The 25,530-nt window shown below is 41.2% G+C and overlaps 1 protein-coding gene across 1 annotated transcript in view; it reads left to right on the top strand.

Moving 5' to 3' along the window:
* The window catches only part of LOC119657130 (coactosin-like protein), a 53,730-nt gene extending 43,209 nt beyond the window's left edge, over nucleotides 1-10,521 (top strand). The window contains exons 3-5 of the mRNA XM_038063900.1: nucleotides 2,557-2,797; nucleotides 9,950-10,062; nucleotides 10,131-10,521. Of these exons, the coding sequence (XP_037919828.1) occupies nucleotides 2,557-2,797; nucleotides 9,950-10,062; nucleotides 10,131-10,137 (361 nt within the window). The 3' untranslated portion in view covers nucleotides 10,138-10,521. The remainder of the gene's footprint in view (nucleotides 1-2,556; nucleotides 2,798-9,949; nucleotides 10,063-10,130) is intronic.
* The last annotated feature ends 15,009 nt before the right edge of the window (nucleotides 10,522-25,530 follow it).

Below are 25,530 nucleotides of genomic sequence, written 5' to 3'. Positions count from 1 at the left end.
TACTTTTCGGATCGTGGTAGAGCAATTGAACTCAGCGCACGAGTTCTTCTGGCACTAAGTGTTATCATAAAGATGAGTTCATGTGGTTCACGGTCAAACGCTTTCTCTAGATCCAGAAACGCAATGTAAAGAGGGCGATGCTTTTCACGGTGTTTCTCCATGAGTAACCGCGCAGCGTGTATTGCGTCAGTAGTTCCGCAGTTCTTGACAAATCTGGCTTGATTCACGGTTATTTCACCGATTTCGCGAATACGGTTGTCAAGAATGCGTTCAAAAATCTTCATGGTATGGGAAAGTAATCGGATCGGACGGTAATTTGAACATGCTGCTGGACTACCTTTCTTTTTCCAAATTGGAATAGTGGTACTATCTTGCCAGTCAGATGGTGTTCTTCCTTCCTGAATAACCCGATTAAAGAATTCATCGGGTTATTCAGGAATATATAATTGCTAATATTATTAAAATCTTTTTTTAGTACTTTTCAGTTGGAGACAATAAAGCTAGGAGGAAACAATTTTGAAATCTTTCAAAATTTCCCCTGTGGAGTGTCGGAAAACAGAACTGCACGATTGTTGGCAGCCAGAACGTCCCATTTCGGTTTAGAAAAACTGTTCCGCTCGAAACGTTTCACCATAGAATCGAAAATGTACAATCCAATGATGATATGTCGTCTTAGCAAGAAAAAGCTCTTAGTCAAGAGAAGAATTCATTGAAGAATTTTTGGTCCATGATTAGGAGTTCCACGACTCCGTAACCCATATTACGGATGTATTTATGGATGATATTGGGACCGTTTGTTTGGAGATAAAATCTGGCTGAATAAGCTGTCGTGGGCAGATCATCCATGATAGAAAAAAGACCTGACTGACGATACGGCGCAAAACTGGAATTTTTCAAATTATGTGCTAAGGCAAACCTAAACTGTAGCAGTTTAGTAAGCTAGGATTTGTCTTCTAGTCTCTTCTTGGAGGGGAGAATATGTTAAGCCAAGCAACATATTTTTTTGTTCATATAGTTAAATGTTTTCAATATTTTTATAAATGTGTTGCTGGTGATTGATTTGGTGACATGTCAAGTTTGTTCTAACCAAATTCATTCTATTTTGGTCGGACTTTTGTCCTTTCCCAATGACTTTGATGGCCAGGTCCATCTTAAGTGACGAGTTACCATTAGCGCGAATTACCAGATGGTACTTTCGAAGACGCATCTCTCGCAATTTCCCTTTGATAGGTGCAATGCCATGCCGATAGCGAATGTTCTCGTTTCAGGTGTAATCAAAACGAAATATACCATCACTGAGAGGCATTCATTGTCTTTGTGGCTGAAATTATAGAGGGCAATAGGGCGCCTCAATCGCAAAGAACGCCAATTCCGAAGCACCATTCTATCCAGATAGGGGTTGATGTATGAAGTAATTTCATGACACAGTTCACCAATGACCGGAAGTTATGATACCGGGTATTTAAATCTCTCAGTTCTGAGTTGATTCGGTGATTTATTTATTGTGTTTTATTCAGGCTTAACCGTAGCGCAACATGACGCTATTACTTCACTTTTGGACAAATTGGTTGAAATCATTCTCGTTGTGAGATGCTACGAAATCATCATCGTCATAGATTAGTGCCCAAGGTGCGGAAAACTTACAAAAACAAAGAGGTGTGGTGAGAGGGTACTTTCTGGATGAGCACCGCCACAATATAAAACAGTTTTTATATACCTGCTATACTTCCAACCCTATTATTTGAATTACAGTAGGCCAGTTTAACCTAGCACACAAATCTTTTTCAAGTGTGTCTACTTATTGTTCGGCAGGACGGGGGTCCTGGGCAGTTTAATATGTGTCATTATCATTTTTGTTAACGACATTCAATGAATTTTCCTAATCAGCGTATTGCGGGACTTGCCACCAGTAGTGATCAAGGATTATTAACATGATAAACTAACCCGACCTTGAGTTTATTCACCTCTTCCCCGTGCTCAGAAGATTTGATTTTATTTTGCAGAGAATAATATTATTTCCTTTATCGGGTTTGGAACAAGCATAATATGTAAGTAGCAGGGGTTTGTAACTTTCCAGGCTCTGTGCAAAAGATCGTTCTTCGTAAAATAGTAACTTGAGTATAGTGCGTGTGTTTACCAAACGTTGACGGGTGTTTTCGCCGCGATCTTATTACTCCAGATTTGAATCCCAGTCTTGGATGCTTATGTTCGTATTTGTGCTGTCCCGCTGATGTAGGCTTACCACTTACGCAGTATTAAATATGATGATAATGTAACTGAAACCTATACTCCACAAAAGAAGTGAATAGGACAAATATATTTCGGTGGAAATCCTGTATAATATTGTGTAGTCGTTGTCTTGGGATGTTTCGTGGAGAATATATGCACAATAAAGTAAACAGGTTGAAACAAATATGCCAAAAGTTTCGCTTTAGCAACTCCTCCTTATTTTAAAAAGAGAAAATAGGTGGTTCATATTTTTACCAATGTTAAAAAAGCTTAGCTTTCAGAAACGCAAGTTTTTATTCAATAATAACAGTTTTTATTTTGTTTTAGGGCCGTGTTCAAATTCGATGGATCGCAAATTGTATGCACTGCCAAAGGTCAAGGTTTTGACGAATTTAAAGGTCAATTCACAGATAATGAACGTGCCTTCGGCTATATTAGAATACAAATGGGTGATGAAATGTCCAAAAGGAGAAAGTTTCTTTTCCTTACATGGATTGGTCCCGAAGTCGGAGTTATTCAACGTGCCAAAATGTCTACAGATAAAGCCATCATCAAAGATGTATTAAGTGTAAGTACAGTCGAGACTCACAAATGTTGGTGTTCGTAAAAATTAAATATAGAAATTTTAACTAGGCTTCTGTTTTTTCAAAGTTCTTTATTCAATTTGATTTTTTGTCGGTTGTCACTGTTTGGACGTTTACAACAAACAATAAAGCGTTAATGCAATCGGCATTAATCGTTTTGGAATATGTGCATTCATGCTTATTAAGGCATGTATATAGGGTTTTTGTTTGTCGAAAAATGCTTCATCTTCAAAAACGAACAAGGCGTTCTGGGCAATCGGTTAGGAATGAAGTTTAGCATTTCTAATGCGGCAATTTTCAAAGGCAAACAGAGGACAAGTATACAAATTATAGTAATGTCCTTAAAAAGTTAATAATTAACAAAAGTTGACGAACCTCAAAACAAACCGATTCACTTTTCTAAGTCCCTACTGTGTTACGATTGACCGTGAGTATTGATATCGTGCCCCAGTTTCGGTTTCGTGCGTCGGGGGTGCATCGAGATGTGTGTTTAAGTTTGTAATTGTTCCGGCGGTGCAGACTTATCACTTCCACAGCAGTAACTGCGATGGGAATGGAGCTGAAGCATAATCTCATTGTAAATGAAATGAGAGGAAAGTGATAAAATAAAATGAAGAGACTATTATGCCCTATGCTGGGCGGAAGTGTAGACAGGAGACCTACAGTGGCTCCGACGAATAATTGCATACCAAATTACCCAACAAGTTTTATGTGATAAATGAACTGTAAATTATATTTTACAAATGTTGATATGTTATTTTATTTAAATTCAACGTCTACTTACGGGATGGTCTTGTCGCTTTTAATTTTTATACGCCAACCAAATGCAGAGTTCGCACCCAAGAACACTCGTGTGACAGTCAAACGTGAGAGCAATTCTGAGTAAAAGGAATAGATATGTCTATCTCAACAAAAACACAAATAAAGAAAGCTGTGAAACAGAGTCGAGAGAAATTGGAAATTGGAATTGGAGACCAAGACCATTTTGGTTTAGGAGTGCGGTTCAATTCCACCCTAAATGCATGAAAAATTTGGTCAATGTCCGAAAATCATCAAGTAGTAATTGCAGCCAAAGGGTGCCTCACGAAATATTAAATAATACATCATTTTGTTTTCGTTTGAGATTTCATAAGTTATTGACATGCCTCCGATTATTCTTTATATGGTTGCCGTAAAACCCTATGTGAAGCATAGCGCGCCAACCGCGCCTACGTGCCAAAGTTGCCGGTTTCTGGCAATGTACTTTAATTCTTTTCAGTATTTTTCCAAAAAGCTTGTCTTCTCCAACAAGTATGACTCCGCCGTTGACAAAAACAACGCTTGCTAGATGAAGAGTGTGATGACCAGTAAAATTTGGGCTATGTTTACCTCCCACTACTCAGTGAAAAAGTAAGCAAATGCCATCAGTATAATCGATGTGTTTGAGGAAAAATTGCATAGCCTATTGTACCCCCTTACGTCCTTCAACCAAAGCAATATGAAAAGATTTAAACGCACGATTCGGAATCGTGGTGAAGCTACTCTTTGCCGTGGATGAGAAGCCTACCATCAACGTTCCTAACAGAACCATCGAAAGACTTATGGCCAACTGCAAACGCTTTCTTGACGGGGTATATGGGGGCATAATTGTTGCTATTAGCGTCAACCTCTGCTTTCTTCACCAAGGCCCTCAGTCGCAACGATTAACAGAACTCTCAGCTCTTTGCATTCATTGACCCGCCTCGGCCCAGTGCTCATTAATATTTCCTGAGGGTTGTGTTCCCACTGCTGGATCTTGGAAACGGACTTTATTGAATTTAGGGGGGCAATATTTTGTTCCCCTTTCAGGGAACGGAGTTGCGATACGCTAGCGGAAGTAAGTTTCCTTTCCAGACTAATGTCAGTATCCCTTTCCCATTCTTTGCCCATTGAGGAGACAACTCAAAAATTCAGTGCTGATCGCTTTACAGTCTATCTAATAAGATAATCGTAACCGGTCACTTCGCTGCAATTTTCGGAGACCCTGTGTTACATGCTCGAACGACCCTGCCCTGTTACATGCTCGAACGAGCTGTTATTAGAACAAGCGGATCACGATTACGGTGTTGCCCTTCAGAAAGCCTCTACTGAACTGCCTTTAATTGGTCGTAGAAAGTATCCATCTCCTTTACATCGTAGCATCACAACTGTGCATAGCACTGTACAATTGTGATGCCTCTTAACCTGGACCGCTATCTCACAGTCGTGCGTGCATTTCAGCAATATAATTGGTGCCGTTTCCGATTTCCAAAAGTCGTATCCCCGAGGCAAGTCCCAATCCGAGGTGTTATTCATGTTTCGAGAACAATGGAATTTCCAAGTTTTTAGTTTGCTTACCACAATACCCGTCTAGCAGCTTAGGGTTTGTACGAGTATTTTGGGACCCCAACTCACGGTGCAAAGCGCTTTGAATTAAGATTTTTTTTGTGTTATTCTGTTGTTGTTTTTTTATATGAATTCGTTTCAAAGGATATAGCGGATTAAATTACATATCAATATTTGTAAAAATATCATTTATTATATAAAAGTTGTGGAGTCTTATTATTCGGTGGAGCTGATCACATTATTTTGATAGATGAAACATATCGTTACACACATACGGATATTTGAGGTTCATACATTGAATGCAGTATTATTGACACCTACGGGGTTTATTCTGAAGTCAAGCTAAAAAGTCTCATTCATTCCATAAAATTGTGTGCGTTGTCAACCTTTTCACCCAAATTATATATGTGAGTTGGGTCTTAAGGATACCTTCAAATTCTTCCCTATTTGTCGTAAGAGGGGAAAGAAAATGTAGGCTAGCAAAACTATTGCTACCGAAACGTTAACAACACCTAAAATAGGGACTAACCTCGCGGCTACGACCTTTGGCTATTTAAAGCTCCTTGACAACGGTAGCAAGGGTCCTTTGAATACTTCCAATGATATAAGTAAGATAGTGGGTCTCTGGATGGTACTCCCCTCCCCCTTGGGGCAATGTGCTTTTGTACTCTGGAAAACCAAGTGGTAGCACCAAAAGGCGTGCTCTCTTGACCTGGGACCCGGTTTCTGATAAACTTCTAACTGCAAGATTCCGGTCCAGGTTAAGGAGCATCACAACTGTGCAGTGCTATGTAGCGACGGAGACTTCCGATATAGTGGAGAAGGATGCTTTCTACCTGCAATTACACGCAGTTCAGGGAGGCTCCCTAAAGTTGACATTGTGATCGTTGTGGATGACCTGAATGCCAAGGTGGGCTTCGACAACAGCTTATTCAAACATTTCCGATCGTAACGAACGAAAGGGGTTTAAGGCTCCTTTTGCCGTTGCGAGTGATGGCGGACGTGGCGAGTTCGAATTCTGGCACCGATCTAACTCCCGAGAAGTTTAGCGTAGTGTGTCGTGACAAGAGAGAATTCGCTATACTGTTGGTCAGGGAAGCGGATGATGGGCCAAAATTCAATGATTTCAAAAGTGGACATCGATAGTCCTGTGTCTTGCTTTCACTCGTATGGAAATTGTGGGAATCCGAGATATTTCCTAGAGATTGGAAGAGGGGTTGATCGTCAAGACCCCAATTGACAATTGCCGTCCTGGAACGCATCAAAAAGTATCTCGAAAGCTTGATCGACAGAGAGCAGGCTGGTTTTCGCTCCGGATCCTGCTGCATTGACCACATCAACACTCTACGGATCATTTTGGAAGAATTCCCGGAGTTTAGACCTTCACTACACCTGCTCTTCGTTGACTCCGAGAACGGTTTCAATAGCGTGAATAGGGAGTGTATCTGAAGTGCTTTACGTATGAGGGACATATAATGGCGCAAAATGTCACGTGGTGCACCGAGGTAAAATCCCGGAGGATTTCGGGGTGCAAAACGGAGTTTGCCAGGATTGCATCGTGTCATCGATATAATTTCTTCTTGTTATCGACGACGTTCTTCATGCTGCCTTGTCCGGCGGACGTGGAGGAATTCAATCGACGATGACGTCCTTCCTCAAATATTTCGACTACACTGACGACATCTGCTTGCTCTCTAAGCGGGTCATGCACCTTGGCCAAATGGCTTTGGATTTGGAAAGACGTGCAGATAGAGATGGATTGAAAATAAACACTAACAAAACCAAGGTTCTCAGTGTGACGGGTCATCACACTCTCCCTATCTTCATTAATGGGCAGAGCATGGAAGGCGTCGATTAAATTGTATATCTAGGAAGCGTGGTTTCTGCCAACAGTTGCACCGAACTGAATGTTGCCCGAAGTGTTAATAGGGCTAGATACGTTTTCGCTGCCCTATCTAAAATCTGAAAAAGCAATTATTTCAACGTCAAGACCAAGCTGAGATTGTTCTGTGCAAGTATCCTTGCGGTGCTGCTATATGGGAGTAGCACATGGAAAGTGAACTCCACTGTTACCCACAAGCTCCAAGCTTTCGTCAATACCTGTATGCGTCGTATCTTCGGAATGCGCTGGCCTGACACTGTTCATGATTTTCAGATGAACTTAAGAGGGGTTTCACAGTCAGTTACTAAAAATCATGGTAATATATTATTAATTTTATTTTAACAGATATCGGTATGGGGGTATTTCAGAGCATATGCACCGTATAGTGGCAGCTTTTTTCAGATGTTTCCATTGAGAAGGTTTGAAAATTGGTCCGGGAAAGAAATGAAAAGTTATCATTCCCCGCCCCCTCCCTTGTGCAATAACTGTCAGAACAAAGCATTGGAAAATACTAATCGAGACCTTTCATTGGATACCTTACATGCATTCCGCAGAGAACATGTTCACCTCCCTTATGCTTGTGTGGAGACCTCCTATTAAATTCCACGTAGAATAATGTAACTCAAATTGGTGTCAATCGGTAAAACCGTTTCTGAGAAAAATGCGTATTACAGACAAACAAACAGACGTGCATACAGATAGTAAATCGATTTTGATAAGGTTTACTTTTACAGAAAACCTTAAGAATATGCATGCAGAGTTGCTCAGATAAGACGAACACAAAACCTTTATACCTGAAGCACCGAGCTCCCGGTATTCCGACTTGTTATTAATAAATAATACAGTTTTGAAATATATGTATTTAATGAAATCTTGGTAGCTAACTTAATCTAAAGTTGTAACTATGGAACTCGATGTGAGCCGTTTGGATTGGATTGTGGAGGAACATATTTCGAATGGAAGTGGCGACCGGTGTAGAGGACTATTCTACCTTCCCTGTCGAACGGACGGTTATCGTTGTTGTAAGGAATAAGGACTTTGGAATTTGGTTTTTATGGAGGAAATTTATCTCGTCGATATCTAGGATATAGTGATTTGAAGGCACTGTTTTAAGTGCTTTGTTCGATTATGATGGTGTGGTTTTAAGGGATATCACTGATGCATTAGCTTCCGCTTGGAAGCTGTGGTCACGCATACAGAGCGTGAAATGATGGGCTCTGAGAAATTGGTTTGCCAGGACGTTTGTTTTTCAGGATGGGAAATGTATGCGGTATACTTACATTGATCGTCGAACCAGCAGTTTTTCCCCATTGGGGCCATAGTAACGTTCTTCAAGTGGTTGTGAAGATCATTCGTTGCCGCTTCATCTCCAAGATCTCTGTTGGCTGCAGTTATTTTGGCATGCATTTTCCCTTTATAGGTGTGCCAGTGCCCTGGATGGCTTCAGTGTTAACTCTCATCTGATTGTCAGAAGCAATTCTAGGTGTTGTTATTCGAGCCCGGAGCACCCGGAGATAGTGATCCGAGTCTATATTGCCCTCCTATGTTCTGACATTCATCAAGGCTGAGAGGTGGCGTTCGATCAATACGTGGTCAATTTTATTGAAAGTTGTCCTGTCTGGAGAGGCCCACGGTCGTTTGTGAACGCTTTCCGCGCAAACGAGGTACTTCTAAAACCATTTCGTATAACACTGCTAATTGAATACCTGCATCCCGTTATCATTGGTATCCTTATGTAAGCTATGGGAGCCGACGTATCGCCTGAATACGAGCTCCGTCCTTCCTTGGCTATTAATACCCCCAAGTATGATTTTGATATCATACTTGGAACAGGCGAGTCCGCACGACTGCGTCATAGAAGGTATGCTTCTCCGACTCTGCAGTCTCCTCTGTAGCGTTTATAAGTGCATAGACTTTCGCTTATATTTTTAAAGCCGATAATAGCAGGCTTAATTTGGCTGACTAAGAAAACTACTCTGAGCACATGATTTACTAGATGGTCACTATAATTATAGTATGGTGGCTCTTCTCCAGAAAACCGGTCCCTGTCCAACGCATCTCCTACAACGCTGTTACATCAGCACTGTATTGGGACAAAGTATCGGCTAGCTGCTTCGCAGCTCCGTCTCTGTACAAGGAGCGCATGTTTCATGAGAAAATGCACAAATCGCTGTCGAGTTCGTCGTTGTGTTGTCAGTTCAGCCCGAAGCTCCTTTTGTGGTTGCGTATCAACTTGTTTTCCGTGGAAGGTTATCAGCCCTACCCAACCCCCGACCTGGAGGACCAGCTGGTACACTTTGTCTCGTTTTTAGACGTAGATATTCGCCTTCATCCTCCTCTGTCTGCAGTTTTCCGGTAAGAAAGAGTTCCCAATGCTTACCACGGGGAGGTGGAGATAGGGTTTGGCAATAGGACTGTCGTTATTGGTTCGGCAGGCGTTTCCCAGGTTTTATGCTTCATCGTGGGTATCAATCCTCGTTTCGCCCTGGGTAGTATACCTTTGGCCACCATAAAGTATATTTTACTAAACATAAGTACTAATTGAGCCCTTTAATTTGATACCACACATGACGATAATAAAAATTGTGCACGCCACTTTCGCAAATACTTCGGTCCTCAATTGTCTCTCTACTGTAAGGACTTCTCCGTCTACGAAAAAACTGGGGTTTTCCGGTCCACTCACCCCATTTTCCTTGCCAATCCAACAGTGGCTACACGACTACGGGTGACTGATCTATTCGCAACCGGCGAGTATGCAGTGCTTTAACTTAATATTTTTGATGCTTATATAAATGACTAATGAACAGTTCATGGATTGGAACTTCCAACATTAGAACTTTATTCTGATTTTAAATTGTTCCGAAATATTTTGGAATATAAGAAATTAATAACATTTCCTTTTCGGTTTCAGAATTTTGCTGTTGAGATTCAAGCTGGTAACGATACTGAGCTGGACATAGAACTTTTCAGAGATGCGTTGAATCGTGCAGGAGGTGCTAATTATGGCACTGGAGTCCGCGACTTGTAAGGCCATTTGTAATTCGTGGGAAGTCATTTTAAAACATAAAATTTTATGAAAATTTCAAATCAAGATTATGAAAAATGAACATGGAACCAATACATTGAGCAATCAATCAACCAATCCAAATTTAGCATAAGTACTTATAGTGATTTATCAAGTCAAAATTATTTATATCGCAATACTATTATGGAGGTTAACTATTACTTGACAGAAATATTTGATGAGATTGCCCAGTTCAAAATTGTGTAGTAGCATTTCAGTATTTTGCATTAAGAAATTTTTTATAAGAAGAACGCAATGCAACACCAGAGCCTTGAGCAAGTTTTATAATAATTTGACTTTGAACTTTGGCATTATATCAAGATAAAGAAACGTTGAATCAGTACTGTATAATGTAAATTTGTGTATAAAATAATAATAACATTAATAAAGTATTTTTTCAAATTTTCTAATTTAGAAAAGCCAGTTTTCATTCCGCTTGCTTATCGAATTCAATCTTGTCACGTTGTTTATAAACGACGATCTGATGAAGATCAGAATTGACTGCGCCTGAACTGAACAGCGTCGTAACGTTTCGGCGACGTGGCGAAACCACACGACAGTTCTTGAAGCCCTACTGGTTACGATAGGGCACAACAGATGTTTGGAAGGCACACTGACAAAAATCCCGAATGAAACTTCCGTCCGTCGCCAGTCTTTGGAGAATTATTTTTTCAAATGTAATTTGTAGCATGATAACCCACGTAGAACTATCGAAAACTAAAACCAGTTGAGTATCATGCTTGCAGCTTGAATTTCCTTATTTTATATTCTTTGCCTCTATCAGAAAGGCTCGTATTGAGAAAGTGATCGAAGTTGGCTTGGACGATTTTATATAATAAAAAATTGAGCTCACAGAGGTCTGCAAGAAAGTCTTGAAAAGCTGTTTTCGGTAATTTTAACCGATTTACATGTTTTTTCGATCCGCTGAATCTAAAAAATAACTCTGTTTTTACGTATGACGTGACGTTTATTTCAAAAATTGGTTTGCTATTTTTCCTAATGGTATTACTCGAAAGAGATATAAGTAATGTATATAAAAATATGTGAAGTCATATTTATTATTTTAAAAATTTATTTTTGAATTGAAGATGAACTCACTTAAAATCGTTGTTTCTTCTTATGAATAGCGTCTGGAATGTTCCTCTGTAGCATCCAGCAGTAGCCTACCATCATTGCTATGCTTCAATTTCCTTAATACCTTCTTTCCATCTTCTGATATCTTGATAGAAACATTCTCCTGGCTCTCCACTCAGTCTCTAATTTGTCAGAAAAATTTTTCACATAAGTTTGAAAAAAATGCACCCTTAGGCTCGTGAGACAACCCAAGGTTTGAAAAGACTTTAGCATTCTTCTGGCTATATTTTTTTAATCAGGATCTTTATTGTTCCCGAAAAAATTCTTTACAATATCCTTAAATGAGGACCATCCTTGTTTCTGGAGATCTGTCATGATGTTAGCATCCTCATCCGTTAGAAGTCTTCTGTAATCCGACACAACAAATATTCCTTCCTAACGTTCTTTCAATTTCGCCTCTGAGAGACTTTGAAACTTTTTAGCCAAGTATTTGAAACATTCTCCTTCTTTTGGGAGAGAGTAAACAAAATGTTTCATATAGCCTAGCACAATATGAAGGATAGGGATGAAATCTTTTTCTAGAGGTACCAAGTTTACAGAATATTATTTTGCCCAGCCATAAGCGCCATTGGCCCCCGACTCTTCATCGACCAGTAGTTTTTTCAGTCTCGACTGTAGCATAGTCATAAAAAAACAAGCAAATTAGGTGTAACCTGCTCGTTACTAAAGCAGCATATACATACATTATCATCATCAACGACGAAATAACCGGTATCCGGTGTAGGTCTGCCTTAATAAGAAACTCCAGACATCCCAGTTTTGTCCCGAGGTCCACCAATTCGATATCTCTAAAAGCTGTTTGGCGTCCTGACCTACGCGATCGCTCCATCTCAGGCAAGGTCTGCCCATCTCCTTTTTCTACCATAGATTTGCCCGACTTTCCGGGCTGGATCATCCTCATTCATGCAGGTTAAGTAACCCAACCACCGCAACCTATTGCGCCGGATTTTATCCACAACCTGAACCTCATGTTCGCTACTTTCCTTGCTAAGAACCCAAGCCTCCGAGGAATACATGAGGACTAACAAGATATTTGTCTTGTACAGTAAGAGATTTGAACCTATGGTGAGACGTTTCGAGCCGAATAGTTTTGTAAGCTGAAATAGGCTCTGTTGGCTGCCAACAACTGTGCGCGGATTTCATCATTGATCTCAAAGCTATAGTCTCCTATGTTTATACTTCCCGTTTGACCAGTGCGATTTGATGTTGTTGGTTGGCTGGTTTTCGGTGCTGACGTTACCACCATATATTTTGTCTTGCCTTGATTGATGTACAGCCCAAGATCACGCGCCGCCTGCTCGATCTGGATGAAGGCAGTTTGTACCTCTCGAGTCGTTCTTCCCATGATGTCGTCAGCATAGGCCAGTAGGATATCGTCAGTATAGGCTAGTAGTTGGGTAGACTTAAAGAGGATCGTACCCCTCGCATTTACCTCAGAATCACGAATCACTTTCTCCAGAGCCAGGTTAAAGAGGACTCATGATAGGGCATTCCCTTGTTGTAGACCGTTGTTTGTGTCGAATGGTCTTGAAAGTGATTCTGCTGCTTTTATCTGACCTCGCACAATGGTCAGGGTCAGTCTTATCAATTTCATCGGTATACCGAATTCTCTTATGGCTATGTACAGTTCATAGGTGGCTTTAAAGTCGATGAAAAAATGGTGCAACTGATGTCCATATTCCAACAGTTTTTCCATAGCTTGCCGCAGAGAGAAAATCTGATGTGTTGCTGATTTGCCTGGAGTGAAGCCTCTTTGGTATGGGCCAATGAAGTTCTGGGCGTATGGGGCTATCCTGCCTAGCCAGATAGCAGAGAATATCTTATAGATGGTACTCAGCAACGTGATACTTCTATAATTACTGCACTGTGTGATATCTCCCTTTTTATGTATGAGACAGATAATGCCTCTTTACCAGTCGTCAGGCATTGCTTCGCTGTCCCATACCTTGAGCACAAGTTAATGAACCACGCGGTATAATTGGTCGCCTCCATATTTAACCAATTCGGCTCCTCGCGATTTATGATTTTTAAGCCAATGAATTGCACGGACTCTTTCTCCTATGCTTGGTGGTGGCAGTATTCGTCCGTCGTCTTCAGTTGGCGGGACCTCAAACTCGCTGATGTTCTGGTTGTTCAGCAGTTCACCAAAGCACACAACCCATCGCTCCAATATGCCCATTTTGTCGGAAATCACATTTCCCTCTTTGTCTCAGCAAGCGTGTAAGGCTTCATCCTGCTGACTTGTTGGTGAAACTGGCGCGCATATACATACATGATCTTTAAATCGCCGCATATTTGCTAATCGTGGTCTTCATAATTGAGTTTTTGAGGAATCACTTCCAAGGTCTCGTAAGTCTCTTTCAAGAAGGTCCAATCAAAGTGGAAGAATAGAAACCACCGTTATGTGGCAAAACTGTGTTTAAGTTGCGCTTGGATGAGTCAATAAAGGGACACCATTGAGTGAATAAATAGAATCATCAAACCTTTTGTGTTACTACATTAAACTGGAGTTTCTTTTTGGGCGAAGTGAGGCACAACATTCTTGTCATGACGTCCGAACCAACCAAAGGACACTCCAGGTAGTAATAAATGTTTTGGATCTTTGGGAAGATTATGGAGAGAACGCCTTTCTCTAAGTCCCAGCATGCCTACCTCAAAGAAAAATCCACAGAAACCGCCCTCCACGAGGTAATTGGCACGGTTGAGCGGTCGCTGCAGTACAAGCAGTATACCCTTGCTGCTTTCTTGGATATAGAAGGAGCTGTCAACAACGTCAGTACCAACGCCATCAAGGAAGCCTTGACCGGTATTGGATTGGAGGGGTATCTCACGCATTCGATTATATCCATGCTGAGTACCAGGATAATCCAGTCCGATCTGGGAGGCAACCACTTGACCAGAGCTGTGAACAGAGGCATGCCCCAGGGTGGTGCCATCTCACCGGTGCTCTGGTTAATGGTAATGGACAAAATTTTACGTACATTGGACAGCAGCGGGGTGAAGGTGGTGGCGTATGCCGACGACTTGATGATATTAGTATCATGGATGTTTCTGTCCATTATGAGGGACATCATGGAAGGAGCGTTGCGAAAGGTGTGCCTGTGGGCCGCAAGATGCGGACTCAGCATAAACCCAACCAAAACGCAACTGATGCTGTTGACCACCAAGGCAAGGATACCTGAATTCCATCTACCACGGCTGAATGAACAAAGATTGGTTCTTTCCTCTAATGTAAAGTATCTGGGTGTAATCCTGGATCCTAAGCTAAATTGGAGGTTGAACATAGAACTGTATAGCCTTCTATGCCTGTAAGAGAACCTTTGCAAAGAAATGGGGTCTCCGGCCAAGGATGGTTCTCTGGATGTACACCGCTGTAGTGCGTTCGATCCTGACGTACGGCTCTACTGTATGGTGGCAGGCTTTAAAGAAGAAATACAATAGAACGAAGCTTAATAGGATTCAAAGAACCGCGTGTGCGGGTGCTACGGGGGTTCTATAGTCCTGCCCGGCAGATGCTCTCAATATACTCCTGCATCTCCTTCCCCTAGACCTCCACATCAAATATGTTGTAGCGTGCAGTGCCGTCAGACTACGTGAGTCCGGATGCTGGGCAGCGAAGTCCTACGGCCACAGCAACATTCTAGATGAAATAGCTCGAGAAATCTGGGCATCCCCCACGGACTATGTCACACGCAAGCTGAACTTCACGAGAAATTTTGCTGTGGACCTTCCAACCAGGGCAAAGTGGAAGACCGGCGGCGTGTTGCAAGACTATGACACGGTATTCTTCACGGACGGATCAAAGATGGCCTATGGAGTCGGCGCGGGGGTTTTCTCGAATACACACGGTGTATCCAAGTCGTATGGTCTCCCAGATTTCACCAGTGTATTCCAGGCGGAAGTACTGGCGATATTGGAAGTCTGTCGATGGCTGGAGCGTGATTCGAGCCCCAAGCGTAACATAGCCATTCTAACAGACAGCCAAGCGGCTATCAAGGCCTTGTACTCAACGACGACATCTTACCGGTTGGTGAGGCAGTGCAGAGACGCGCTCAACCATCTGGGCGGCACGCTCAAGATCACTCTCCTCTGGGTTCCCGAGTCAGGCTGCGGACACTGGGTAAACCATTCTTTGGGGACCTCAGAGAGATTTCTAGTTGCAAGGTCGGAGAGCTGCTTTCCTTCGTGAATGCTACGCGCTGAACTCTGCTTCCCTGTTCCTATAACAACAGTCACGGTCTTAGGAGTTTGTGGCATCAAAACGGCGCACCAAAGCGCTAATTGGGCTCCTCGGTGCGGCCACTGATACCTACCTACCTACCTTGGGAAGATTCTGATCTCTGTTATTGTGAAAACAATTTTGGTCTATTGTCATTTTCAAAGTTCGCGCTTGATACCTGATCGTCCTAAGGTTGTACTTGATCTCCATCTGAATCTACTATCTGTCTTAACGTAGCAGGGACTTGGCGCCGATGTTTCTGTATCATGAGGTAGAGGACGAATAGCTGGAAGGAGATTTGGGATAAAAAGTAGTAGGCAGCTCATATGTAGTAAGCATGTTATGTGTACATAAAAACCCACGGCTTTACCTGATGCTGAAAATAGTCCAAATATGAAATCGCATTTTATGAAAAATTCTGACGGTGTAGATATTTTCTGCTACCATTTTCGTTTTCAGCACATCAATTTGCATAAGAATCTGTTGAAATTATTCAAGCAACCTTTTTGGTTGCAGACCTGTCCTATATTTTACAAACAAACAAAATCAGTTACTAATCTATCTGATAAATTTGGCATTGTTATTCCCATGTAGTAGATATCTTAACCCTAGCTCTACAACAACCAGGTAATTACTCAATAGCAATATTACCATAATAAAACCAATCCTCCGTTAGTTTCATATTTTCCTTTTCTTAAGGGGGTCAACCCGTCTACCCCGCTCGACATATCTATTTTTTGTTTGTCATCAGTTGTAGCAAACTGTCGTATAGAAAATCTAGGTAAAGTGATTTTTCGATACTCGGAGTTGTTCGGAAATTGCAGCACCAATCGATGACTTCCAAATGCGTTTTTCTTAAAACTAAATATTTAAAATCGGGTGCCACGAAAACTCAAAATCTATTCAACGAATTCTTTTGAAATTTTGATGACTTATTCAGACTGAATTTCGACGGTCCGCAAACTGTGATAATTATGCTTCATTGAAACGTTTTGTCCATTGGAGCAATTCACGGAGAAAGTCTAATAAGGTGCCAAAACTATCCTAAATATATCCTATCCTATCCTAAAATATATAGAGCCTCGATGGTGGCGGCTGCTGGTAGGTTAGTGGGAGTCATTCAGGCAAAAACTCTCCGCAACATCGAGTACGTTTGCTAAATTATTCATTTTACCATGGTTTGGACCAGACTGTATGATAGACACAGAACATCTTAGGGAAGGTAAGGATTTAGATACAGTATCTGCAGCTGATAATATTATGGGAACTTCAACCATTCTACTCAAAAACGCCAAATTTCTTTGATTTCCTAAGCCAGCCCTCAGAGGACTGAAAGTTCAGTTCTTCAAGGTAGGTGAAATCAACCCGCAATCTGCCTTACAAACAGCCGCATGCAAGGAACTCGCCTGATCTTAAGCGCCCTTGCCTCCGATGTCACGAGGCAGGTTCATGCGCTCCACGGAAGAATCTGGGTGATGCGTCCGGTTTTCGTCCACGGCAATATTCCGAACGATATGCCAGTAAATGGGTATTGATGCATCAGAAAAACTCTTTTTTTAAAGCAATACCTCAGCAATGAGGTTTTAGGTTAAAAAAAATAGAGTTTGTCGAAGATATTAACTATTAGGTTGTTGCACATGAAATGGCCAATTTGGCAATCAAGTGAAGTTAGTTGCGACTTTGTTGTATCAAACCACCACCAGCTGGCGCTATTGGTGTCGGAGAATGAAGTATAAATACATTTAATCAAGGAGTCCTTTCAGTTTTGACCATCGTTATGATAACAGTGAATAAAAAGGAAAAAAGGATGGAAAAGAGCCAAGAACGTATACTTTTTCTGTATGAGTTCAAACTCGGTCATAAAGCAGCGGAGGCGATCAGGAATATTAACAGCGCATTAGGAGCTGACACGGTAAGCGAACGAACCACACGGCGGTGGTTCGAAAAATTGCGGTCAGGTGACGTAAACCTTGAAAGTGAGCCACGTGGACATCCAGGAACATCGATTGATAACGACGAGTTGCGTTTGCTAGCCGAATTCGACATACGTCAATCTGTGAAAGACATTGCAGAGAAACTGGGCGTATACTATTCGATAGCTTTCCGGCACTTGCAACATCTTATAAAGGTGAAAAAGCTCAACAAATCGGTTACTCATGCCCTTACAGAGCAAAATATGGCGCTTCGGAAGGAAATTTGCAGTTCTTCACTCTCCCGCAACAGAAGCGATCTCTTTTTGCACAGAATAGTAACATGTGGTGAAAGTCCTGGGGGTTTAACGTGAGTATCTGCTATGTAGGCATAACCCCACGGTCTTCTTCGGACACAGATTGATTTTGGGACCACAATCAGAGCCCCGCCATGCAAGCACAGCGGCCCTGGTTTATACTGAGTCGAGGCTCAGCATTCATACCAGTGGATGCGAGGCCTATCTAACACCTCTGCCGCAACTAAGGGGTACAGCACCCGAGTTGTACAGCGCAACTCCACGCTTGAGCTCCGAGGAGCTCTGCCAGCGATGTAGGCATAACCACAACCACCATGAAACTCTCACTAGGGGGCAACCGCAAATAACCGGGCCGAGAACACATCCTCCAGGAATTTTCTGGAGCATATGCTCTCAGAGGGCCATCCTGGTTCCGATGGTACCACATAACCTCCGGTGAGGCTTCGTGGCCGAAGCCACTTCAGATGAGTCCCTTGCATACTCGGGTGTGATTGCCCTCCTCGAGTACGTGTGGACGGAACTAGTAACATGTGATGAAAAGTGGATATTATTCGACAATCGTCGCTGATCAGCACAATGGCTCGATGCTGATGAGCCACCGAAGCATATGCCGAAACCGAGCCTCCATTCGAAGTGTATTTAAGTGTATAATTTTTCATGAAAGGGGCAAATTTGACCTACTATATTTTTTTAATAATAATGGGATTTGGGATGGGACCAAACTTAACAGTATGATGCTTTATTGCTGCGAAATTACGGACCTAGGGTGAACTTAAGGGGATTCGCACTAAATTTGCAAAATTTGGATTTGTGGGTTGGCCTAAGTTTATGAAGAACGAATGCAGACCTTTGTTCTGAACGCAGTATACTTTTAATTTCGCAAACCTAGATATTTCGAGAGCCAGTTGCTGCCTTCCTCAGTGCTTATTACAATCTAAATTGAAAAAATCTGAACCTCTATATTTATTTGACAATTATTTGGATCCCTTGATCACAAATCAGATATTTGAAATTATTGATTGATGAATTAATGGTTAATTATTTTTTAATTAGGCTTTTTCCTTTGCATGGAGATTCCTTCGTAACGTGCATCACATCTCCTAGTTCTTCATGGCGATGTTCTGGCTTTTATTTTCGATGTGTTTGGTTACTGATGATTTATTTTTCCCGCAGTTCTTTCTTTATAGTGCTACCTGTGTTTCCCTGTGTGCTGTTTCTGCTTGTGGTTATCGGCACCAGGTTTGTTTTGTTATTATTTGTTTCGATGCTGCTTGTTGCTCCGAGTAAACAATGGACTCCAGGATAGACTGATATGAAATATAGCATTCTGGGAGTCAACCTATCTCTCTCTGGGGTTGATATGTAGCTCCCCAGGAACTAAGCTTCTCGTGTACCGCGACCGTTAGTGGATGATGATAGCTACACAATGTACAAGATGACCCTGCTATTAACAAAACGCAACGGTTCTAAACTCAGTAGTCGAAAAACACCTTCCCTAATCCAGGGTGTTATGCGAACACACGCCATTGGATAGTTTGCAGTACGGTGTAACTAACTATATTCAAACAGAGCCTCAATGATACCCGGTCGCCTCAGTGAGTAAGCCTAACCTTAACGTGCTACGGGGCGGACATCCTAACTCCCATACTCATGGGATTCAAATGAGTACAGAAATAAAGACACAAAAAGACATACAATAAACAAGTGGGTGGCCGTACCCCACACGAAATTGCCAATCGGGCTAGACAGAGGATCCAAAGTCAATATTAGTTCACTGCGAAGATCGCAACGCTCAGAAAGCAATGACGAGTGAAAGTACGTCTGAAGTCAGAATATCAGAAGTCAGGAAGGAAAGAGGTCTCACTGGTGCAGGCTGCTTTATCTGAAGAAAGGCCTGAAATCAGAGGAGGTCCTTAAGGAGGTTCTGGTCAGAGTTAAGATTTTAGCATCAGCGCCAAAAAAGTGGGTAGAAGCGGAGATAATCATCGCAAGAGGGAAATGTTCCGAATAAACTAAAATCTGAACCCAAGAAAGGACAAACTTCGGGGCAATCAGATATGAAGGCAGGAGATTCATAATTAGCTATACTAATGCGGCAAGAAACAGTCAACTGGCCAGCCTATCGAAAGTATTTCCGAATCAAATATTCACTTGTGAAAAGCAGGAAATAATTGTGGACCTAATCGTCTGGAAGATCTGTAAGGAATAGGATAAAAAGCTTGTGTTTACTGGTATATACTTTCTACCACGTCTTATATTTGTAGACACGGCGGACTGACTTAGGACTATAGTCCCTACACTGCCAGGATGGAGGGGCGCACATGGAGACGGTTTGCCTTCCCAAAGCCGTAGTGATTGATTCAGGGAAGTTTCTTCACCTCCTTAGCACTCAAAAAATGGATCCCCATTCACGGTTATGGGGAGTTTTTAGAAGCAAGGATGAGCGCAAAAGAAAACTCCTTACAAACCGGGTAGACGACCGATGCCTGGAGGCAACTGTGTAACTGCCTCACTAATTACAGATTTAGTAGCGTACCTCTGCACGTACACAGGGAGAAACGAAAGTGGAAAGTCCACCGAGATCCCCAAAAGAATCGGAGAATGGAGACCATAGAGGCTGAAAGTGCAGGACCGACCATGGAAGTGGAGTTACTTCCCACTAAAGAGGAGACGCTGAACGACCTTGGTCTATAGCTTCCAGGGCTCAAGCCGGACGGCAAAATGCAAGGAAGTGCCATGACGCAGGAGGAGGATAATCCTTCCACCTTGAAGAAGAGCTCCAAACACTAATGGAGCTAATGGCCAGCAATAAAATAGCTCAGGTAAACTTTCACCATGCAAAAGCTGCATTTGCAGTAATTGCAAGGGAAAGTTCCATGGATAACATTGGAATACAGTTGGTTCAAGAACCCTGGGTGTACCGAGGGCAGATTTGCGGTTTGCAAGGAGGAAATATGCAGGTAAAGTTTTGAAAAACCAAGAACTTGCATTATTCTCGAAAGAAAATTAAGTCACGAGTGTGTCGGATCCGAGTAATCGATTTTTTGGCATCGATTGTATCTAGATATAGTGTAGAACATTTAAAACAAAGTGGTTTTTTTTATATGCCGAGTTAAATTACAGTGTTAAAAAGGTAAACTGTCATATGTCAGGTTTATGTCGATCCCCGTAATAAACGATGAATTTATCGGTCAGAACAACATTCAAATGACTTCATTAAAAGAGCGAGAATTGAAGCCAAGGTTTCACATGTGCTTTTTGACGAAACTGAAGGTTTATGGACTAGGTGTAGCAGATTAATGGTCAGTTAAGATTTTATGGTTAAAATTTATATTATAATTTTTAAATGCGTTTTTCTCGAAACGTTAATTGCGTAATTGCGTTTTTTTACACATTAAAAAACCGTAAAAAAACACAAAGATTTACAAAAAGAAAAATTTAACAAGGCACCAAAAATTTACCTTTTATAATTTTCTAAAACTGGCAGCTTGCGAATCGTGATATGTATAAGGTGAACACAACGCCCTCCAGGGTTGCACCCGAGAACAACTTTTTTCTGGAGGTGAATCTATAAGTAGTACTTCAACAATGAACTATTATATCGGGCTAGAAAAAACTGTCACGCATGCTTAAGATATTAATAAATGTATTGTGAATAATTCGCATTTGTATCTTTATTCAGTTTTTTCACAAAAAATTTCCAAGAAAAGCAAAAAAAAACAGCTTTGACACGGGATAAGATCAATATGTCTTTCAGAGTTTCTATCTGGGGATCACGTGGCTGTCCGAGTCTCACTGGAAGTCAGGGGAAGAACTTGAGAGACAGTTCTGGCATCAGGATATTTTCCAGGAGACGAGACTCTGATCCCACCGAAATGAGTGGCTAGACTGGCAATTTTTTGCGAGAAGAACGTGCTGCCAACTCTTCTCCGAAGCAGCGACATTAAAAGAAAATGTGAGTACCTTCTGGAATTCATCACCAGTAAGTTAGAAATACATAATGTAGGTTCCCTACATTATGTTTTTCTAACTGTTTTCAACATTCGTGACCAGCACCAGGCAAGAGGTACTAGACATAACTCCAGGGAAGACTCTGATGAGCGGTTTGGCCAAAAATTGGAGGGGGTCGAGTATTCTGTGTCGGATCACAGAAGTAAAAAAATAATAATGAATCCCAGGAGAACAGACTGGGACTCCTGAGACAAGGCACCTGAGTGACAACGTGTTTCATCCAGGACGTCAGGAGCGAAATAGAGCTAGAAACAGTAATGGAAGGCCTCAATACCGTCGTCACGCATATGGAGGCAACTGTCCGGCTAAGACAGTAGAGCCATCAAGGGACGTACTCTGGTAGAACAGGAACCTAACCAGAATGAGAAAGGAGGTGGGCAAACTCTTCTCCCGGGCGAGACAAACTGGGGACTGACAGAGGCACAAAGGAGTGCTGGTGACGTATAGCAACGCGATCAAGGAAGCAAAACGAAACAGCTTCAATTCTGTGAAGGAACAGAATAGATCGCAGAAGCATCCAGGCTATATAAGGCTGCAACCAAAGACAAGGCAATATCTTCTGTCTGTATAAAGAAAGAAGACGAGAAATTTACCCAGAATGAGGAGGATTGTACAACTGACCTGAGAACTCATTTTCCTAGGTTCTACCCTACGGCGAACAGCGGACGGTGGACGGCAATAACATTCTCACTGACACCCCAACAACAAACAGAAGGGGAAAGAGCTGAATTGGAAACTAGTGAAACAGGTATCCTGAGAAGTTAGAGTAACATGAGCAGAGGCAACCTTTAATCCACTAAAATCGTCCGGAGTAGCATTGGCATTTTCCTAGCACTGCTCCATAGAGACCTTGAAGTCTTCTTAAGATTTCTCCTAAGAGTGGTAAGGGGCAGCATTGCTTTCGATATATACCAAGGGCGTGGAGACGGGCAAAATTGGTACTTATTCCGAAAGTGATAACAAGGATCCTTTTCATACCAAATCTTTCAGGTCAATTTGCTTGACATGTCTCGTACTTAAAAACATAGGAAAGATCATAGACAACTATATATATTAGAAGTAACGTTTTAATTCGTAATACCCTAGATCAGCGTTCAACACGCTTACCGGGGATGATGATCAACCGAAACTATCAGCTGCCGGATGCATTACGGGATTAAATAGAAACAAAAGGAATAGCGCTGTGCGTTTTTGGGTATCGAAAGTGCTTTCGACAACACATCGCACCCAGAGATAAAAGATGCCCTGACCCTGAAGGGATGAACAGAATGTTAGAGAGTTGGCAAATAGAAGTACTTCCTTTTTCTTCAGCCTTTGTCCCATCCACAAGCGGGGTCGGCTCATCGTGATCGGTTTCGGCTTTCGGCAAATAGAGGTACCCTTATGTACAAATTCTACAGTCATAAACACTACTCAATGTTGTCCACAAGGTAGGGTATTATCACCATTAATGTATATGGGCATGGAAGTTGATGAACTCTAGGACAGCTAACAAACACTGGAATACAAGTCCAGGGTTATGCTGATGATATTGTTAATCTGGGCAGAAAGAAATGAACTCAGTACACAAACCAGGGAGTTACATAAACTCCAACGGTTGACTTGTGTGTGTATCAGTGGGGCAATGAGAACTTATTCACCGGTATCCCTAGAGATCCTTCTGGGATCGACTCCTCTCCATCTGCACGTGCAGATGCTAGCAAAGGTGGCGTTCTTCAGAAAGTGCGGGAGTACCAGTGAGGCAGGGAGCTGCCTAAATCGAAAGTAAAATTGATTTTCTCTCTAGGCGGCACAGAGTGGCTCGAATGTATGGAAAATATGGACAAAAGTTGATAAGATCGGGTTTGTGGTTTATTTGCATAAGTTCTGGCGTCTGGAATTAATGTTAAATATCAATGATGCAAATAAATTTAAAATATTTTTAATTAGCACAGTTGGGACAAGCTTGCAACTTTTCTCTGACAGAAGATAAAACCCTTTGTTGTGTTTTCACAGGTTGAACTGATGTTTATAAATTTGTATAGTTGAAAGTAAATTTGTTTCCCCCTGAAAGTTTAACAGGGAACATAAATTATAAACATAGCAGTTGTTTTTCCTCAAAATAGAGTACCAAATACAGTGAAGCCCACTTAAATGTAACACGCATAAACGCAAATTCTCTTTAAATACACGCCATATGCCCTTTCAAATTTATTCTAGAAATTGGTTCGCCCAAAATTAAATATTTGTTTACTACGTTTGCCCTTTTTTAAGATTAATTTTTACTGTTTATTTCTTTTAAATAAAAATTGAATTTTATATTTTGTTTTTCTTGTTTAATAATGAGTTTACTTTATTAAACAAGGAAAACAAATTTTGTGTAAAACAAAATCTTACTAAAATCGGTTTACTGTCTGTTTGTGTGTCAATCACAAGCATTTTTCTCGGAAACCGTTGCACCGATTGACACCAAACTTGGTGGGAACTGTGAGCGCTCAAGCATACAGTAAGTTACACCATCATACATGCAAAAGGGGTGTGTAGTTTTTTTCACCTAATATAGGCATGTGGGGTATCAGATGATAGGTCTCGGTTAGTACTTTCCAAAGCCGGTCTTAGTTTTGACATTTGTTGGAAAGGTGAGGTCGAAAGTAATAATTTCTATCATGGACCCGTTCTCAGAAATTACCCTACCAAAAAATCTGAAAAAAATCAAGAGGCCTCCATATCGATATCAGTCCAAATAACGTTGATAATATTATACTACTATAATACAACAATGTAGGCTTTAAAATAGATGACATGATCATATCAAGTTTGGTGGGAATCGCACTATTGGTAACAAAGTTATAATAGGTAAAATTTGTCGCTTCTGTGCAAATTCAAGACTGCATGTGAGTATCACCCGAAAGACCTACTAATGGCCACTGAAATACACAAAACCTTTCATACCTGAAACGACCAGCTTCGGATTTTCCGACTTGTTTGGCAATTATATAAAGGACGGTTAATTGCACAATATTGCATTTATCCGAGTTCTAAATACGCAGCTCGGTTAAATTCAGAAAATTTTAAAGCTTCACTGTATATGTTTTTCTCAGAAACTCGACACTTTTTTACAGGCAGTTGGTAACTCATGTGTAAAATACACTAAAAGAACCTATTTCAACCATGAATTTTTGTTGCAGTAGCACCATAACTATAAGAAACAAATATTTATCGATGCTTGATGCGCCATTGCTGACCGTGTTCTCGTTATGGTTGGTACTGTCATCGAATCCCCATTTTCATGTTAGTTTTAACTCTATTCCTTCATCTAAACTTGTAATTTTCAATATACTCTGCACTGATAGCTGCAAAAGAATTTGGGGAAGAAATTTCATTACCAACATTTTAAAGAACAAATTTGATGAGGCAAATAAGTTGTTTAATCTTGCTGATTTTCCTTTGCAATTCTTCCTTTGTCTCATCTACATTCAACATCGAACATAAATTTTCATAAACGGTAGTTATTCTGTTGCTCTTCCCCCGTTGAAAACAACTACGTCAGATGTCTTTTGGTTATCGTATCTCTACCTAGCAAATGATATAACCTCGAAAGTCGCATTCAGATGCAGCAAACTGAAGTACAAAAGGGATATTTGAAGATTTTTTTAAAAGCTTCTTTAAGGTTACATCTTCAATAATGGTGATTGTTCTAACTTTATAGGCCAGCAGAACAAATGAGTGATAGAAGCATTTTATTTCAAAAATACTGTAATGACATGACAACAAGGTTTCACTTCGATAAGCAGTTTGAAACACTTTGGAGTAACAGGACAAGCTGAAGCAGCGTAGCATTGACATACGGCTTAAATC

This window comes from Hermetia illucens, chromosome 5 (genome assembly GCF_905115235.1).
Source record: "Hermetia illucens chromosome 5, iHerIll2.2.curated.20191125, whole genome shotgun sequence".
NCBI lineage: Eukaryota > Metazoa > Arthropoda > Insecta > Diptera > Stratiomyidae > Hermetia > Hermetia illucens.
Note: the sequence above shows the minus strand (reverse complement) of the source record. Positions and strands in the feature narration are given on the sequence as shown.